The 18,937-nt window shown below is 33.7% G+C and overlaps 3 protein-coding genes, 1 long non-coding RNA gene and 1 other non-coding gene across 7 annotated transcripts; 4 read left to right on the top strand and 1 right to left on the bottom strand.

Moving 5' to 3' along the window:
- Positions 1–270: 270 nt before the first annotated feature.
- LOC146932618 (uncharacterized) lies at positions 271–2,018 on the top strand. Its single transcript, XR_015007185.1, has 3 exons — positions 271–940; positions 1,161–1,239; positions 1,310–2,018. It is a non-coding gene; the product is annotated as an uncharacterized LOC146932618 (long non-coding RNA).
- Positions 2,019–2,368: 350 nt separating this feature from the next.
- On the top strand, positions 2,369–7,133 carry LOC146932617 (ribonuclease MRP protein subunit POP4-like). Of its 3 annotated transcripts, XM_085704333.1 has the most exons (10): positions 2,369–2,447; positions 2,530–2,594; positions 2,747–2,992; positions 3,626–3,661; positions 3,803–3,876; positions 4,023–4,288; positions 4,533–4,601; positions 4,722–4,780; positions 5,527–5,628; positions 6,574–7,133. In XM_085704333.1, the coding sequence occupies exons 3-10, from the start codon at positions 2,758–2,760 to the stop codon at positions 6,669–6,671; spliced, it is 939 nt and encodes a 312-aa protein (XP_085560459.1). In that variant the 5' UTR covers positions 2,369–2,447; positions 2,530–2,594; positions 2,747–2,757; the 3' UTR covers positions 6,672–7,133. The 3 variants fall into 3 exon arrangements, with proteins under 3 accessions (XP_085560459.1, XP_085560457.1, XP_085560458.1); XM_085704331.1 differs by having other exon boundaries at positions 4,533–4,780; XM_085704332.1 differs by having other exon boundaries at positions 2,369–2,594.
- A 533-nt stretch (positions 7,134–7,666) lies between these two features.
- LOC146932616 (uncharacterized) lies at positions 7,667–12,243 on the bottom strand (the record flags this gene model as incomplete). Its single annotated transcript, XM_085704330.1, has 9 exons — positions 7,667–8,171; positions 8,708–8,893; positions 9,487–9,579; positions 10,219–10,348; positions 10,432–10,757; positions 10,844–10,906; positions 11,018–11,084; positions 11,341–11,474; positions 12,202–12,243. Coding segments are annotated over 9 exons (1,335 nt in total), but the record flags the coding sequence as incomplete, so codon positions are not given.
- Positions 12,244–13,386: 1,143 nt separating this feature from the next.
- Positions 13,387–13,537, top strand: LOC146932615 (U4 spliceosomal RNA). Its single transcript, XR_015009046.1, has one exon. It is a non-coding gene; the product is annotated as a U4 spliceosomal RNA (small nuclear RNA).
- Positions 13,538–14,151: 614 nt separating this feature from the next.
- LOC146932614 (P53/DNA damage-regulated protein) lies at positions 14,152–18,930 on the top strand. The gene is made up of 5 exons (XM_085704328.1): positions 14,152–14,317; positions 14,464–14,554; positions 15,846–15,948; positions 17,298–17,565; positions 18,486–18,930. Exons 3-5 carry the CDS (start codon positions 15,865–15,867, stop codon positions 18,632–18,634), a joined length of 501 nt encoding a protein of 166 aa, XP_085560454.1. The 5' UTR covers positions 14,152–14,317; positions 14,464–14,554; positions 15,846–15,864; the 3' UTR covers positions 18,635–18,930.
- The last annotated feature ends 7 nt before the right edge of the window (positions 18,931–18,937 follow it).

The raw sequence follows: 18,937 nt of genomic DNA, 5'->3' as shown, positions 1-18,937 counted from the left end.
GAGTTGATTATGTTTGGATAGTTTGAATCAAAATTGATTTTGATTTTGTAATGACCAAATTATCCTTTTAATTATATTACTATTTATAAGAGTTTTTTTTAAGAAAACTTATAAAGTTTTTTTTATATATTTTTATCAATTGAATTATTTTTTTATATTCATTTTAAAATATTATTAATTAAAACAATTTTTAAAAAATCAAATAAGAATTCTCTAGAACCTCTCTTTATTATTTATTATTTAATAAAAATGTACTCCCTTCAACCATTCAGTGTCTCGCTTGCAAGAATTCTCTCAAGTTTATTCTTCTGTAATATTGATGCTTGTCCATCTCAATTTGTTCAATTTCATGGATGGCATCATCCTTTCTTCCCTTCAATTCTGATTTTAGTTTGTCAAATTTCCTAATTTTTCATTGTGTTCTCCATTGAAGCCTCTATGAAGATTGCACAGTTTACTCACTCTTCCTATCCTACTTTCATTTTTCTCCAATACTGCAAAAATAAGGAAAAAGCGCATACATCTTCAATTCATTTTCATTGTTTTAAGTTTAATTTATTATGCTTTTTCCACTCTTCTCTGTTTCATCTGCAAATCTGAGAAATTATAACAAATCTGTAATTAGAGGGAGAAGAACTATATCGGAGAAGTGATTTTAATGAAGAAGAAAGATGTTTATGGGTAAGGAATTGGAGAAGATCTTATGGGTAACTTGGTAATTATACAAGTCACTGAATAGTTGAAGTTTTTAATCGCTTTTGCTTTGCCGCAGAAGCTTGGATTTCTAGCTTCGGTCCAACTCGCGTTTTGTCATTATAACTGCGTTTTGCAAACTCACGTTTCAGATTGCCCAAACATCATGGGAAAAGCAGGACGCTGTTTGCAGCAAAAAAACCACGTTTTGAGGTTGTGAACGCGCAACCAAACAGACACTAAATTGGTATAATTTTTGCATTTTTTTTGTTACTTTTTGTAGTTATTTTATAGCATATTATTGAATGTATAATCAGTATGATATTTATATACGAAATTCTAAGAAACCCGTGCATTGCACGGGTTAGAGTCTAGTTGAATTGAAAAAGAGAAGAAACCCTAATTATTCACTCCATCACTCTCACTGACGTCTGACTAGTCATTTGCGGCGGCTCTTCTCTTCTCAGCCTCTCAGGTCTCACAACTCACAAGCTCAACATCTTCAGAATCAGAAGCTCACTCACGTCTCACACTCACAACTCACTGGTTCGATTTCTTCCTTTCTTCGTTTTCTGCAGTTTCTTCGATCCTCATTTTTTCTTGGTTTTTAATTCAGGCTCAGCAGCTATGTTTCTAATTCAGGCTTAACAACTCTGTTTCTTAATCTTCATCTTTTTCCAGGTTCGTATTCTTTTGTCATTGAAGTGAACTGTGTGCATGTAATAACTTGTTGTTTTCATTATCATGATTACCAGTAGCTATAGGATTCACTGATGAATAACAATTCCTAATGAACCACTCCAAATTCCAATAGCTATGGCATTACGTGATAGTATATACATAAAGAAATTGACAGAACTAAATTTGTGATTTAAGAACATGAAATAAAGCACAATACTGGATCTTGATGATGGCCACTATCATTTTGGCATTTGGATGACACTAAGTATATATTCAATTAATTAATAGTGTAAATGTGGATCTTAATGAATATGCCGTTAAACAAAATGTGTTTAAAGAATGAAAAAAAAAAAAAAAGTTTGTCCGGGCTGGCCCGTTAGCCCGGGAGCCCGTATAGGGCCGGGCTCGTGCTCCATTTTTCGAGCCCATATTCAAACAGGGCTTTTTAGCCCGGCCCTAAAAAGCCTGTTACCCGACCGGGCCGGGCCGCCCGTTTTGACAGCTCTACTTAATCACACAACAACTTATGAGACCACCTTGTTCTTGTTTTTCTCTTCTCTAAAAACAAAGCAAAAAGTGTTGAGTTTGGTTTCTTCAATTACCAAGTTGGTGACTCTGAGGAAAAAAAAAACATTCTTGAGGAGGTGTAAGACCACCTTGTTCTTGTTTTTCTCTTCTCTAAAAACAAAGCAAAAAGTGTTGAGTTTGGTTTCTTCAATTACCAAGTTGGTGACTCTGAGGAAAAAAAAAACATTCTTGAGGAGGTGTATGAAGTAAAACTTTGGCTTAATAACAGTTTTGACCCGTTAAGTATCACGATCTTGTGATTTTGACCCCCTAATAAAATAAATTACAACTCAACCCTCTAAGTTTTGCCCCTTCTACAGTTTTAGCCTCCAAGGTAATTTTGATCAATTCAAAGCACACATGTCACGTGTATAATGCTTTAATTAAAAAAATAATTTAAAAACAAAATCAATGACCAAAATTGAGGGTGAATTAACAACAACAACAACAACAACACTGCTAGCAGCATTCTACATCTTCCTCCATAGAAAACGGTTTTGAAGCAGGTATTTCCACGATAACCCGGTTCACTACCATATCCAGATTCATTCCTATTCGCTTTCTAACACAGCCTTCTGTCCCGCGCAGCCTCTGCTCCGCCCTCCGTCTACGGTTCGTGCCCCGCCATCGTGAACTGAGTTCGTCGTTCTATAGTGAGTTTAATTCTGTTTCTTCCAAATCGATTTTGTTTTTCTAATATTTATAAAATTAGCTTCTACTGTAAGCACTTGTGCTATAATCACTTAGTTAAGTTGTTTATTCAAACAAGTCCTATATACTAGAATTAATGAAGTGATATTGCCAGTTTTCTTATCAATGGCTGCTGAATCAAGGAAACGTGCAATGGAGGCTTTGGAGAGAAGAATTCAAACTGAACATAAACTAAAAGAAAAGAAAAACAAAAGGGATATAAATCATCAACATATCCTGAAAGAAAAGAAAATTATGAAGTCTATAAATGAAGATGTAAAATCACCTACTCCACCACCCTCTACTTCTAATGATCCGTCCTTGCCTTTATGTCGTCCATCATCGGATACACCCAACAAAGGTAATTCAATTTTATCTTGTTTCATTAATATATACTATTAAGCACTTATTCAGTATGACACTTGGGATCTGTAACTTTTGATTGGCTTATTTTTTAGCTCATGGAAATAAATACGCTTTTATGGTAATTCTTATGTTCTCACTAACAAAAATTGTATCTTCATAAGCTGTTTTTTCATAAACTACATTGACAAGCTTATGAAAATACATAAAAGTTTATTTATTTGCTTAAGCTGTTTTGCATAAGCTCAAAACTAAGCCAATCCAAACGGACCATTGTTCCATCAGGCTTTAAATATAAGTAAAAAAAGTACATGTATGTGGTTCAAATACATGTACTTTTTGCTTATGATTATTTTTAAGGCTGGAGGGAGTATCATATCATACTAGAGCTTATGCATAAGCTGTTTCTACATTTCAAGAGGGAATAAGCAATGTGGAGGAGCTTATGAACATAAGCTGAAAACAGTTCATGATCATATCAGAATTCATAAACTATTTTCTTAAGCTCTTCCAAACAGTCATGCAAGTATTTATGACATAAGATAAACCCAAATGCATTTTTCAGGCTAGAATATAAGATTTTATTCTTGTTTATTGTTAAAGCTGATACTTTTTTATTTCCTTTTCTTAGGGAATTTCGGTCTTTTTGGTCGTGCCATTTCACAAGGTACTGTACTGTCGATATAACAGCAAGACTAAGATTCTTTCTAAAGTTTCTACATTTTGATTTCTGAAGGTTTTGTAATTATATTTAATTTGTAACTTCAATTTATGTGGGAAACTGAAGTAACTAGCTATTAATCTGTAGAGAAAGAAGATGGTCCAGAATATGCCCAACTTTCTGTGACTGTAAATGAAAATCTGCTCACAACTAATGGGGAGGTATTTAATTCAGATCAACTTCTCTTTTATAATTCCAAAAAGTCAATATGGTCAATCTCCTTTGAAGTCTGAACTCTAAAAAAGAATTAATCTAAGATTATAACTTCCCTGTTTGTTCTAATTTGACTTATATTCATATTCTGCAGTTTTCTTCTGAAAGAGGAGGTTCAGTTTCCGGAATATTGCATGAACTTCTTCAGAAGGGAGATGCAGCACAAAAGTACATGCAAGGATCTAGAAGCATGAAAATCGACAGCTATATCCTTCTTGATAATTTTGTGCAAGGACGTGCGCTTTCTTCATCTTCTCAGACAAGGGCTTTGCAAATTCATTCAAAACGTTCTAAGAGGCATATGTCCATGAAACAACATAAAAAACATGGATCAATGGATCTTCCCAAAGAGTTCCATAAGTAAGTTCAAGGTCTCTAAACTTACATTTTATGGAAGTATTTTGGTCCTTGTCATTACTACTATATCCCTGCAGTTTGTGGCAGTGAGAAATTTTTCATTTCGTCTTTCATTGGGATATTCTTAGATTCATGCTAGGAACAAATAAAGTGTTATACATTTTGCTTTATTCTAATTGCTTAAATTTGTCTACAATGATATTATTTTGATCACCTAATCAGCAATCACGGTTCATTTTGATTACAGATTTGACATTTTCAAGCCAATGCATGACATGTGGAAAGACTATATAAAGTTGTTGCTTAAATCCACTGGGTACTGTTATTGTATATTTGCTATTGATGAATTTCACAGCTTCTTATCTTCGAGTTTTTCAGCACTTTTATTCTCTCACTGCTTTTATAATTATGACAACAAACCTGTTTATTGTTCCAGGAATAATCAATTGGCTCAATGTCTCCTAGGTGCAGATCTACATGGTGCTATTATTTTAGGTTCGAGCACACTCTATTTTTGTTTTGTTTTTGGATCAGTTGTGAACACCTACAGTAGAAAATGCTAAACCATTTTATTTATCTAGAGCTTTTTGGATAATTACAAGGACAGTTATTTTGTCATTGGTTGGATGTTAATTATTCCCACGGATGCTTATGTCTTTATGTGTAAATATTTCATATGCATAGAAAGGTGTGTTAAAATTGTCGTTGCCGCATGTACTCAAAACTGTGAAAGCCTACTTTTGGTGTTCTTAGAAAGAGTTAGAGTAGAACTATTTTACGCAGTCATTGGTATTTAATGTTGCAACTTGCAATAAGTTCAATAGTAAGATGAGCTTCTGATTGGTTGAGGTCATACCTAGGTCTTCTTCTCCGGGAATGTTTCTCATTTGAATCCTCCCTTTTCATTCCCAGTGGCACGCATAACCTTTTTTCATGCTCCTTACACTTGGGATTTTTTTTTAAAAGTTGCTAGAACTAATGTTGAATGTTTTAGGTGTTTAATCGAATCAATTCTTTTAAAATGCATTTCTATTAGTGTTGTTTTAGTTTAATGTTATCATGTTGATAATTTTCTATATCCAAACTCTGTCTAGATGACTCAACATGCATTGTCCTTTGAATTTAGAAAAGAGTTGTGCTTTTGAGACTCCTTCAAAACAAATGCAAATATTTTAGCCTCTACCTCCTAAATAATTGTCTGCTAGTTATCACTGACTGCACTATATCCACCTGTTATGCAGTTGTGGAGTGTAAACTAACCCATTTTACTGGAACTGGTGGCATCATGATTCGTGAAACTGCAGAAGCTTTTGGGATAATTACTGAAGCTAATAAATTCCAAGGTAATCCTTTCACTACTTAAAATAGAATCTGTTCTAGCATTACCAGAGCTGTTATTCCTGTGTTTCTCAAGTATTAATGCTTATTGAATATACACAGTCGTTTGTGTATGCTTTTCTTATACCAGGGTTTGCTGTACAAATTTGATAATTAATGAATTATAAGGAGTTTGCACCTCCGTTTTGAAAATTCAGCATAGTTTAAACAGTAATTGTTTTTGAATTTTTATATAAATTAAAGACTAATGACAAATAATCAATGTGTTCAGTTGCTTTTAAAATGGAACTTGTGGACATGGAAAAGTACAGCTTATATGTTTGAATGTAAAGGAAAATTTCTGTTTTGCTTAACTTGAGAAGATGTATTTTATGACAGGCATGGAATTTTCTGTTTCATGTTTCCGCTTTCTTGAGTAACAAGCAGATATGATAGTCATTCTTATAAACAATATGGCTGAGATTCTTATTTGGCACTATTAGATTGTCCTGTCAGGTTATATCTTTAGTATTCTGCAGAAACCAACCAGATTTGCTACATATAATTGTACGGAGATCTGAAGCTGTTTTAATGTGATTGTATATTTCCTATTGATTTTTTTTTTACTCAGCTGTTTCTAATTTACGGTTGAATGAGTTCTCACTTTTTATTTAGGGTAGAATGCTCCAAAGTTTTAGTTAGATCAAAAACCTATTTTCTTTTCAAAATTCTTCCCCTTTTACTAAGAAAATGAAATATATACTTTGACTCGAAAGTCGTTAATAGGTTCATATGTGACACTTGCATTATTATGGCTGAATTGGTTAAGAATTAGTGACCTTGAGCATCACAATTCTGTGTTCCATTTGCTTAAGTTGAAGTTTTGATGACTTATCAGTTCTGGTATCTATTTTTTCTCTAATATCTTTTCAAAAATGTGTTCACCAAATACTTTGATTTTTTAATTGCAGTTGTTCCGAAGAAGGGTTCTGTATTTGTACTACAAGTTGATTGCTGGAAAGCCACTCTGCTTGGAGATAAACTAGATTCAAGAAAGGTTGGATTATGATATTAGTGATAATCCTTAAGTTTTAGATGGCATCTTCGTTTCACATGAGGCCTTTTCTATCAGGCATCAGTTTTTGATGACGACACTTCATCTGCTTATTGAGTGAACCTTGTTATTGTCCTCTTCTGGTTTTTATAATTTCATTATTATAAAGAATTCTATGATTATCCATGTACTATAATGCTTGTGCATCTGGTAGTCTTCTAAGTTGTATATGGGAGAGAGGGAAAATGTTTGAATTTTCAATTTAATTAGCTATTGGCAGGAAGGTAAACAACATTGACCTTTACTGTATAGTGTATAGGGACTCTAATTATACATCCACCGTGATGTATTTGCTAACTTTTTATTAGGTTTTTGGGGTTTTTAAAGTTTATGTAACTTACTGAGAGCCCTTGGTACTGCTAGCGTTATATTTGAATAACATCATATATAAGTCTTCTTTTGAGCTGTGGCTCACTATCTACAAGATTTATCTTTTCAAGTCTTGGGTACACAAAGGAATGAAGTATCAAATTCCCGATAGTGAAATGTTTTTTCTTTTTATAAAAATATACTAAATATTAAATGTCATTGGATGATTATATTGATTATTTATTATGTTCTTTTTTAAAATATCTATTATGTCAAAATATAAAAAACTTAGTTCTCCAAAATTCAACCGTCCAAATACTTCTAAAATCTAATTACAAACAACCCATGATTTTGATAATTCTTAATGCCTTTGAGGGTTTTCCCCTAAAACTGGGGGAAGTTAGCTCATGATTTTGAGGGACTAAAAACTGGGGGAAAGTTTGCTCATGATTTTGAAAATTCTTACTATTGCATTTTTTTTATCAATTTTTTTAAATGTAGTGTTTGATAATAATTCTAATCAGTCAAATAAATGAATAGTCATAATTGTGCGGTCAAAAACCTCAAGGAAGGATGGTAATAAGTTAATATAAAAAATAATTTCTATCAATCTTGATTATGAGCAAAAATAATCATGGAGATATTTAATACTAGCACATAACTAGAATTACATTACATTTTTGACAAGGATTTACATTACATTTTAAATTTGTCAAATGTTACATTATTCTACCAAGAATCCAAACCCTCATTTTTCTTCCTTTCAAATCAGCATATTTCTGCCCCCGTCAATTTAACTGCATTCAACCTATATACAATTATTTACATCGTTATTTTTTGCCAATGAATGATTTAGATTCTTACTTCAAGAACATCGCCATCTTTGAGTTTTGTATTAGGCAATGCTAAATGTCCGTTGATCAAAACCAGTTTTCCCTCCAAACCAGTTCTTTGTGCAGCATCAACAGCACTGCTACCAGCTTTCAACCTCATTATTTCACCATTAGGCCAACATATAACTACCACTTCTCCAAGGTTAAGAGGACCACGTGGACCATCAAACTTTGCGTCGTGCTTTGTTTGGTTGATATTTACTTCAGAACGCAATTGCTCTTCCCAGGAAAGCATTGTTCTCAAAAGATGCACCTAGAAGATGAATATATAGAGTCAATGAAACATTCATTAACATTTTTAAAATCTACTGGAACACAGGGAAAATAAAATGTGAACTTTCAGTTTGCATGATTGCAGAAAGACTATACTTTGATACCTAAATTCTAGTCAATTATGCATAGTGATATTGGACGTACCGATTTCTACATCACAATTGCATCTACACTAAAATTTTCTACAGCAATCATTACCAAAAATATAAATAATGGTTGCAACATAATATAAATATTGCTGATCAAATTTCGGCCTACTTGATCTAGAATTTCTCAGTACGTGAATGGTGAACAACATTAACCAATTTAAGAGACAAGAGTGAGAATAAAGATGATTCTCATGGTTCGGTTATAACCAGTTACATAGCATGGAATTAAGATTATTATTTTTTTGCATGATTCTTATATCAATTGATTGGCAATTATATTTGACACGGCAGTAAACAGAAGAGGGAAATGATAAGCAAATTCCATTTGGAGAATGTGTAAGAAACATAAGTTGGTTAGAAAAAAAACCTTATTATTGATGCTAGCATCCACAGAAGTTGACGGAACCAAGTCTAATTTTGATTGCGATGCAATACAATCCACTTGCTTGCCCTCAAACACGGCAGATACAACGTCCCAATATTCAGATTCTTCTTGCTCGGTAAAATTGATAACCTGGACGAATGTTGGTAGAAGGCGCCCAAATTGGTCTTGCTGCGAAGGATGCAAATAATTAAATAAAGTTCTTCAGTAAAGCAGTCTGCTTATTTACAAACCCGTTTATATCTAAGAAAAAGAAAATCAGTAACTAGAAGAAAACATCATATTTTGTTTGTATTAATTAAATATGTCCATGTAATCCAACAAAAAAAAAGAATGTCCATGTACTTCATTTATAATAATAAAAGTTAATTTGGATGAATTGCTGATATAAAGAGATATTACACCATTAATCTATAAACCAAAGAGAATAAGAAAAAATAAAAGTCAAATCATTACAAGGAATTAAGGGTTAAATAGTTGACTTTAAGACTTCAAAAATTGACTTAGCAATAGACTGTCCAAAATATATTTAACGTTTATTTACTAAGAAGCACATACATTTCTAACACAACATCCATTATTAGAACTAAAGCCAGAACTAGAATAAAGAAAGTGGGCAGGACAAATGTGCATATCCAAACAAGGAAAAAAATAAAAAAAATCACAGCGTATGTATGCCATTGTCTCTGCATAGCTGAGAAACAAAAACAATGATAAAGGGAAGTGTGCGATTTTCAAATGCTTAACTGATCAGAAATACATACCTTGTGATACATACCATCTCGACACAGTGTGTATTTCTCTAGACAAGTACACCAATCCCCATGTCCTGGTTCAAACCACCATTCATCAGACACCTGAAGCAAGTCAGCAGTAAGCAACTTGACAAGGTAATTTAAAACAAAAGAATAATGCTAGCAACACATTCTCTTACACACTTTCTTTGATTGGTTAAAACTAAAATGGATCCCACCAAATTTATATGGGACCCATGTGGATTTTAACCAATCAAAGAGTGTGTGTGTGTTAGACAATGTGTTGTTAGCACTTAAAACAAAATATAAAGAAAAGATGGCACGGCAGCAGACTGGTGGCCGAGAGAGGAAATGCATATGTAGGAAGCTAGTTGCGAAGTGTTAGTACAGCAATCATGTTCTAAAGAGTAAAGAAACAATGAAAACAACGTCTGGTAACGAAGTTCAGACAATTTTGCCTACGTCTCCGACTGCAAAGCAACTGCAGTTCATTTGTATTATCTTGAAAAATTAGGATTTACTATGTACAACTTTTATTTAAATACTACAGTCCTCTCGAGAGACCCTGCCCACTTATCAGTAACTATGAGACATACTCAACAAGAGGCTTAATAACTACCACACAATCATCCATCCAGTTACTGGCTTCTAAGTATAAGTATTTTGTGCCCACAAACATACATCACAAACAGCCTACATTCATATCAATTACCAATAAATGTTTTAAGTTAAGCAGAAAACCTTTTTGTATAGCCGTGCATAAGCTTCCCATCGCTTATCCTGGAAAAATGATCTTCTATCAGCTACTGCATCAGAAGCTGCTAGCTGAAAGATTACAGCAACTAGCAATTCTCTTGCTTCATTTTCTACACTGAAAACGGTAACAAAGACGGGCTACAATCAATATGGATAGCTCTGTAACATAAATCCATTAGAAATGGAAATGTTGCACACCTGATGATAACAGCAGCAAGTAGGTGACTTCCTTCTACTCTAAGGACTGGGTGTCCAGCCTTCAATGACTTATTCTTGCTCAGCAAAATATCTGAAGAATTTTCCTCTTCTGTGTCTTTGGAAAAATAGGAGGATGCTTCTGTTTCAGGTGTATCCATTCTGTCTATAGACGAGGATGCTTCTGTTTCAGGTGCATCCATTCTGTCTATGGATGAGGATGCATCTGTTTCAGGTGTATCCATTCTGTCTATGGATGAAAAAGGATTTCTGGTTTCCTTATAAAGCCAATGTGCGGCCAGTCCATGTTCAGCATACTCATGCATCCTCTGGTATGCAAAATGGTAACTGAAAACATTAACAACTAAACTATACACGAAGAAATCTCTGCAACATGTGAGGAAAAATTTAGCACCTGTGTTCTTATTTGTACTTCTAAAGGCGAGTTGTCAGGACCTTCAACTGCAGTGTGCAAGGACTGCAATTTTAGTAAGTTAACATGTTAATACAAAATTTAGCAAAGTTCTTAAGATTAGCATAATAAAATGATCATTTTAATTTTATTTCTTATGCGAACAGAAAGCCTAACTTGATAGCCACTAGGCTTCGGATTAAGGATGTAGTCATCAAATTCACCATCTATCGGTGTCCAAAGTCTATACAGTAAAATATAAGAGTCAATATATGGGGCCAATAGGGTACACTTTAAGTAACAAACATACATAGATCTATATTCCTATCCTCCTCAGAAGGCTTTCTTCTATATTCCCTTATAAAATTACAAAAAATATATACCAATACATAAAGTAAATTAAGTTTATATCTATACCTTCATACAAATTATTGTATTGAATGACTAGATGTGTATATATTGTATTATTGATAGATGACTACAATTTGACCTTATTTTACCTGTGTACAATGTCAAGAAGACTATAGCAACACTGAACTGCAGGTCCATGTAAAGTTCCATTTTTGTCTCCTACAACTACTCTTAATGCACGTGCATCATATACTTTATCAATGCTTGTATCCTTTCGTTTCATCTGCACAACATGCAACCATGGCTTTGACCATTATTTTAATTCACACAAAGTGAAGTCAGCAAAAAAATTGAGATCAGTAGTGCTAACATTGCTTGATGAGAAAAAACAGTATTTACGGCTAGTTCTATAAAATTATTTTATTAAGATAAATGAAGAGTAATGTAGTAATAATAAAACAAACATTAAAACTAATAATCTTAAATGCAGCACCATCAGTCACTTCCTGACACTCCCTGCTTTCATTTAGCTTTTTCAATGTTAGTTGAGACAAACTATTCTGACGTAAATTGGCCAATAAATTGCATTAGATTGGGTAGAATCTGTGCTAAAGAGTAATTTGATTCAATGTTTCTGTCATATCCACCAACATAAGAAGATATAAACGAAAACGAACACCAAAAACCTAGATACTACTGTTTGTGTGAATGTTTTAGGGAAATGAGGAGCCATGGATGGACATTGCCCATTATAAAATCCCCAATCCTTCCAATAATGCTTAACGGGAAGCATGGAACTTAACTTTCCTATTATGTACAAGGTCTCTTACCTAAACTTTCCATATATCCATCGTTTTCACTAGCATTACGCTCTATTCAAACTTACTTGAATAATCATAATTAAATCTTCCAATAATGTCAAGGTTCTACATAAGTATACAGCGAGAATAGCTAAAACACAATGGACATAGTTCTTAATTCAAATGTCAAGAAGTGAATTTGCCGGATACCTTACTGTATATACTATACAGGCTTTTTAGTCGGCTTGATAATGTTATGTACAACAGAATAATTTAACTTTTTTTTTAGAGGACAAAATAATCTAACCTTAAAAACAATAATTTAAAACATTTGATTATCTAGGGAAGTACTATGATTCGTGCCAAATCCAACATGTATTCGTTTAGTACCTGTTGCAGGTAATCAATCCCCTGCATATATCCCACGGGGGTGAATATTTTTGCTATCTTAGCAAGTGTCCATCTCAACCTGTGCTTAAATGAAAGTCAAGATGACTCCAAAGAGGAGTATCTTGCCGCCCAAGTGGCTATAAGGATTGATGGGATTAGGAGTCTAATTGAAAGCCATGGAGAAATTCCTGAGCTAGTAGGTGAAAACATGATTTATTTGATATATTTTGTACACATAATAGAATATATTAGAACAGGCCAACTGATTAAGGTATACAAGTTTTGTAGATAAACTGTGTTTGATGTGTAATAACAAGCGAAAAATGAGAGACATAATTAAGTGAAAGTGATTTCAATATATCACAAACGTTAGATTTGACGTTGTCGGATATCCACTCGAGAGATATACTGACAACGTCAAGTCTAGTGTGTGTGTTATGCCACCAATGAGTATTAATATGTCATATACTTTCATTGGAAATTCAACATATATTCAAGATGTTCAAGAGAGTTAGCGAGCAGTTCACAGCTATGCTGAGGCGCAAGGCTTTCTTGCATTAGTACGCTGGTGACGGAATGGATGAAAGCTCGTCAAGGCTGAGAGTAACATGAATGATTTGGTGTCTGAGTACCAGCAATACCAGGATATGCTACTGCTGATAACGAAGAGTATGAGGAGGAGGCAGAGGAGATTGGTGTTTGAGGCCTCTCTGTGAGTTATCAAAGTTGCTTCAAACTACAATATGAATGGCTTAATTGAACGAGTTTAATTTGTTGAGTATTCAAAATACACTGACTTGTTCATGTGGTGCTCGTATGAAATTGAGGTCATTGTATAAGCTGAGTTTAAAGCTATGAATGGTGGATGTTTCGGTGATAATATAATACAGGTTTGGAATCATCGTGAGTATCAGTCAACAATGCACAATGTCCCACATCGGTGAAGCTAGAAATAAGATGTGATACACTTCTGTATAAAAGCGGAGCTGATTGATAGGAGTCAGCATCTTTGCGCTTGGGGCAATGACGCAGCTAATGAGGTTCTAACCGAGGCGCGTCTATTGCTGGTTGAAAACTATTTCCAAACCCCCTCTTAGGTCTTGGTTTATCCTTGACCTTCGAGAATTTCTGGAAGGGCTCCCTTTGGGGTAAAGCCCTACAATTTTAGTTCAAATATTAGAAAATATTTCTTTTGAGCAATAGAATATTTAAACTATTATATTTTACTTAAAAAAAAAAAATACTAAAAACAGAGTGAATTACAAATTTTACTCAAAAAAAGAGAAGTGATTCAAAATTTATATCTGTAAAAATTAATAAATTTTTGTCAATATCAAAAAATAAAATACCTTATTCTTAGTCACTTCAACATGAAATTTATAAGGGTAATTTAATAAAGGGTTAGTGGTGTTTTACCATGTAATATAGGTCATTTTTATGTTTACCTTCTATAATTTTTTTTTTTTGATTTACTTCTTGTAAAAGTTTTTTTTCTTCGAAAATACCCCCTAATAGGCATACAAAAACCAAAATTTTTGTAAAAAAACAAATAATAATTCGTTTTTGCATGACCTATTAGGGAGTATTCTTAAAAAAATTATTTTACATGAAGGTAAATCAAAAATATATTTTACAGGGATAAACCTGGAAATAACATATATTATAGGTAAAACAGCGTTAACCTTTGGTAAATTCAAACATGAAATGAAATAGCAAAATTTCTATCAAAAATACCAGGTTTATTACCGAGTTGGTTAGGTCGAAATTTATAAGGGTAATTTTATTTCACAGTTTTCATCATCTCTCTCTTGTTATTCTCTAGTCAGCTCCCTCTGGGAACCTCCCTCTTCTCACCGAACCACCACCGGACCACCGTCATTTCACCACTGGATCACCGGCTACCAAATTCAATCAATTGGAAGAGTATTGAAGCATGGTAAGCAAATTTTCCCTTATTCTTACTTGGGTTGGCCGTATGTGACCCAAACCCCTTTTACCCTAATTCTTTTTTTCTTCTTAATTTTGGTTGAATTGAGCTTGCATTTGGTCTCAATACTAAAGATGATTGCTTGGATTGATAAGGTTCAAAATTGAAGGATCGCTGAAAGACAAGAAGCTTGAAGGAGGAAAAGTAGAAGCTGCTGGCTTTGGGCATCAAGAGAAGCTAATACAGGTGGGTTCTCTTTTCTAGACTTGAATTCAAATAGATAGAATTGAAAATGTGAATAGTCCCTTTAGAAATAACCATGAAGAGTTAAGTTTGTATGGATCAACTCTCTTTTACTAGTTAAATTATAAGGTAGTAGTAGTAGTTTAGGATAATGATAGTAGATTTAAGTAACATTCCTTAATTTTAGACTGAAGTTATAGAATTTGGTACTTTGGCAATAGAAATGAAGTTGGTAAAATGAATGTTGAGACTAGAGACAAAGTATGAATTTTAATCATGTAATGTGATGGTGGTTGGATGATTATTAGGAAAATAATGTTTGCAAAACTTAGTTTACTTGAACTTGAATCTGTACCTAGAAGAATGTCACCTTTCACTCTCACCGTGAAACCCACCACGAAACCTTCATTACCCTTCATCATTCCGTTCCATTTCGCTTTCTTGAGCTTCTCTTGAATCTCCCTTTTTCAGGAAACGACTCCCTTGAAAAATCATCACTACTTGCATATTTACTTCATTCATCACTGCTTTACCATTTTCTTATTTATTTATTTATTTTATTCTTCCTTGTTTGTTAATCTGAAAATATGGTGTTGAATGGGGTTGTGGGCTGTGTATCTAATTTTGCTTGAAGATAAATAAAAACTTCAACTTTGATTTCATCTCCTTTTGTGACTAAGCTCTGCATTTGATTGATTTTGCTATTTCATTTCATGTTAGAGAAGTGAAAGTGCTTGTTATTTGGTTTGGATTTTTGAATTGTTGATTTTTCCATTTTAGCACTGATACGTATAGCATGTTTTAATGTGTAAAATAAATAATGTTTGTATGTGGCAATGGAGCTTGAGCAAGATGTCAATGATCCTGTGTTTGCTTTAGGAATGGATTTGGGATCCCGGTTTGTGTTTGGTGTCATGAACCTTGTTACTCAAATTTAGTTTTCAGTTTTTGGTTGTGGGTTGTGGTGCTGTTTTTTCTGCAGACATTGCTTAGGTGCTGCTATATGTCTGTGTGTTTTCGTGGTTTTGTTGCTGCTTCCGACTTGTTTCTGCATATGATGTTTGTCTAGATTTCAATTGGTAGCCTAGAGGTGTTGTTGGTTTTAAGCTGGTTTTTTCCATGAGACAAATAGGCTGTAGCATTTTTCTGGTTTGATGCAGGAGTTTTTGTCTCTATTTGCTTCTGTTTCGGTGTCCTTGACTGTGCAGCCTCTGTGTGTATATTTGATTGGTGTGAGGCTCATTCTTTGTTTGCTTTGAATTCTCAAGATAATATTTTATTTACAACTTTGCAGGAGTTTCTCTTCATCAAATATGGATGAGAACATGAAACATTTTCAAAAGAAATTAACAAAGTTGGAACTCGAAGCTGAGCATCTTCTTTTAGCCCGACATCAGGTAATTTCAATTTTCAGATTCAAGCTGATTCATGTTAGCAGAAACATTTGCTACCAAAATAACTTATATTCATTCAACAACGAGATAATCTAGATTTTGTTGCTACACCGAGAACAAGAATGTCACCTTAAAGAGAGATTATATTACTTGGTAAAGTTTATAATTATTATTTGTCAGATATAACTTTTTGGGATGCTTTTCTTAGCTGCCAATGTTTTCAGAAAAAAAGTATCTGTATGGCCTTCAACTTGGCCGGGATATATGTATTCAATTGAATGGCCTTTATAGAACTTTCCGTATAACTATATTACGACCCTATCACTCTTCATCATGCTGGAAGCTGTATTAAACTCTTATAACTTGATGACAAAGGAAACCCAAATTAGTTTAAGTACATTTTAGGAAAAAGTTTTTTTTTTAAATTTTTTTTAAAAATGTGTAAAAAATCTCAATGTAATCAATTAGATTGGTAGCTTTTGAAGAAAAGCGAAAAGCCATGAAATATGAAATGCCTTTTCTATAAACTAGATAAATGGCTTCTGATGAGAAATTGTATCATGAAAGCATTTTTCAACCTTGATCCATCAACCAGAGAACTTGGGCAGCTACACTTCTCTTGAATAACAATAGTTGGTGCTGTCAATGGTAGATGTCTCTTAGGTTAGATGTATTTTGTGTTACTCCTTACTCATTAGTGTTCCACAATATCGTTTCCCAACACGTCAGGGCTATCTTTGACCTTCTACATAATTGCTTCTGCTCAACCTTCTCCCTAATGGCCCACCCTAGGTCTCATAGAACCCAATAAATACTCAACTCCCTTGCCTGTGTCAAAGAATTTAAGCCAACCACTTCATTGGTAGTAAACTAAAATAGTGAGAAATTGAAATCAGAACCCAAACACAACTCCAGACTAAACACAGCAAATACCAAACGTTGGCAAATTATGTTTTATTTTCACTATCTTTTGTATAGTAGGCCATCCCATGATCTGTAGTTACTAAAGCGTTTACCACCATGTGCTACTATCTACAATTGACAATTATGCATCAACGTGTCAAAGCAAACACAAACATCAGCTTCACAACAATAAAGTACAAGAACCAACCTAGTACCAACTGACTCATGTCATTCGCTTTGTGTGTACATGTAACCAATCACTTAATCCTAAAAATAATTTCTAGATCACTATACTATTTCCTGTACTTCCTTAAATTCAGGTGTTTCAATCAACAGATGTTTTATTCATTAAGTTAACAAAAACTGTTTACCTTCTACTGGATCCTTTGTTTAATATCTTTTCTATTAAATTAAGTGGGTATGCAATTTTCTGTTTTGGTGAAGTACAGCTGGTTGAGAATGATAAGTTGAGGAATGGGAACAGAGAAGCACTTACTGCGCTAAGGAAAAAGGCTCGGACAACAACTACTAGTGTTCCATCTCCTTTTGGATCAATAATGAAGGGAGTTTCAGGGACCGGCTCAAGACCTTTGGTACAAGAGGTGTGTACCACCTGTGGTAACCATGACTCTTTTGAGCAGACGTGGACGATGTTTCCAGGAACGGATCTGTTTGTGGGAATTCCATTCCATGCTGCTCATACTATATTGGAAACAGGTTTTTTATTCTACTCTGCTCTCAGGATCTTCTAATTGTTAAGAAAGAAGAATGTTCTTTTTTTTTGTAAATGTATGCTTGTGTTAGTTGTCTTTTTCATCTACTTCGGTAAACATGCTGATTAGCCATATTTCTGTATGTGGCCATTTAGTTGTATTTATTTGATAAAAGCCCATTGTCATTGGAATTTTCCATCTTTGCTTCGGTGTGATTTAGCAATACATGTGAGATTATTTTCCACCTTTTCTAGGTTATATGCATTAGTTTGGAATCTGGATTATTGACCATTATCCTTAATATGAGAAACAATGTTGCATATGCAGTCATGTTTTAGACTGTTTGGTATTTTTAACATTTTTTTCTTTGTAAATTTTCGAAGATGTTAAAATTGATTTTCATACTCTTCATTGATTCAACGTGGTTGTGGTGAGGAATTTCATCATGTCATTGCAAAATATACAGTGCTTGTGTAGGTTTTCAAATGCCAGTTAAAAGAGTCTTTTGTCTGTAATTTAACTTGAAGTGCTTCCAAATGCCTCTTATATTAGTTTGTTTATCATCATGAACTACAAAATTACTTAATAGTTTAAAGTGAAGGGTTGAGCATGGATGGTCAGTATTATGCTTCAAATTGTAGTTCAGAAGTTCTGATGAGACTAAATATTCATCATGAACTACAAAATTACTTAATAGTTTAAAGTGAAGGGTTGAGCATGGATGGTCAGTATTATCATTATGCTTCAAATTGTAGTTCAGAAGTTCTGATGAGACTAAACATCTTTGTTAATGTTCTTTTATTGATTGTTGTTATTGTTGTGAAAGTTCGAGGTTGAACTATGACTGTGTAGATTCCTTTTTGTCTATAAGCTCATTTCTATTGAAAATTGGTTTGTATATTCTTACGGCTCATGTAATTGCAGATCAAGCAGAGCTAGACTTTGAGGCAAAGAAACTACAGAGCATTGTGAAGGACAAATCGTATCTTATATCGGAGACAGGTGCTCTCGCCGACTTGATAAGTCCAGGAGTGCTTAAATCACTTGTAACCTTAAATGACAAACCAAAGTAAGATGCGTTTGTGCTGACTATTGCATGTCAATGTCTTCTAGGAAAAAAACCTAAGGCATTTAGGTGGTTTGTATTGTCTTTATAATGGAGACAAGTGAGTATTATTGGCTATCTCTACCAATCAGCTTTACTTCTTTTTGAGTCACTCTGTAAATCATGTGTACCAAAGTTTTAGAAGCTGCTCATAAGACTTAACATACCCTGAGAAAAGGGTACAAAATTATGAGTCATTCATACTTCTTTTTGTTTTAATCCAGGCTTATTATTATAACGACATCTTATTTGGATTTGAATTGATTCTCTG

Source organism: Medicago sativa, chromosome 4, assembly GCF_051527215.1.
Source record: "Medicago sativa cultivar Bolivia chromosome 4, Bolivia_mono, whole genome shotgun sequence".
NCBI lineage: Eukaryota > Viridiplantae > Streptophyta > Magnoliopsida > Fabales > Fabaceae > Medicago > Medicago sativa.
This window is presented reverse-complemented; position numbering and strand designations above follow the sequence as displayed.

Coding starts and splice junctions, on each gene's coding strand:
- LOC146932617 (XM_085704331.1), top strand. CDS start 2,758: ATGGCTGCTGAATCAAGGAAACGTGCAATGGAGGCTTTGGAGAGAAGA. Junction 4,289..4,532: donor CTTCCCAAAGAGTTCCATAA/GTAAGTTCAAGG, acceptor TTTTGATTACAG/ATTTGACATTTTCAAGCCAA. Junction 5,629..6,573: donor TGAAGCTAATAAATTCCAAG/GTAATCCTTTCA, acceptor TTTTAATTGCAG/TTGTTCCGAAGAAGGGTTCT.
- LOC146932614 (XM_085704328.1), top strand. CDS start 15,865: ATGGATGAGAACATGAAACATTTTCAAAAGAAATTAACAAAGTTGGAA. Junction 15,949..17,297: donor TTCTTTTAGCCCGACATCAG/GTAATTTCAATT, acceptor GGTGAAGTACAG/CTGGTTGAGAATGATAAGTT. Junction 17,566..18,485: donor TCATACTATATTGGAAACAG/GTTTTTTATTCT, acceptor ATGTAATTGCAG/ATCAAGCAGAGCTAGACTTT.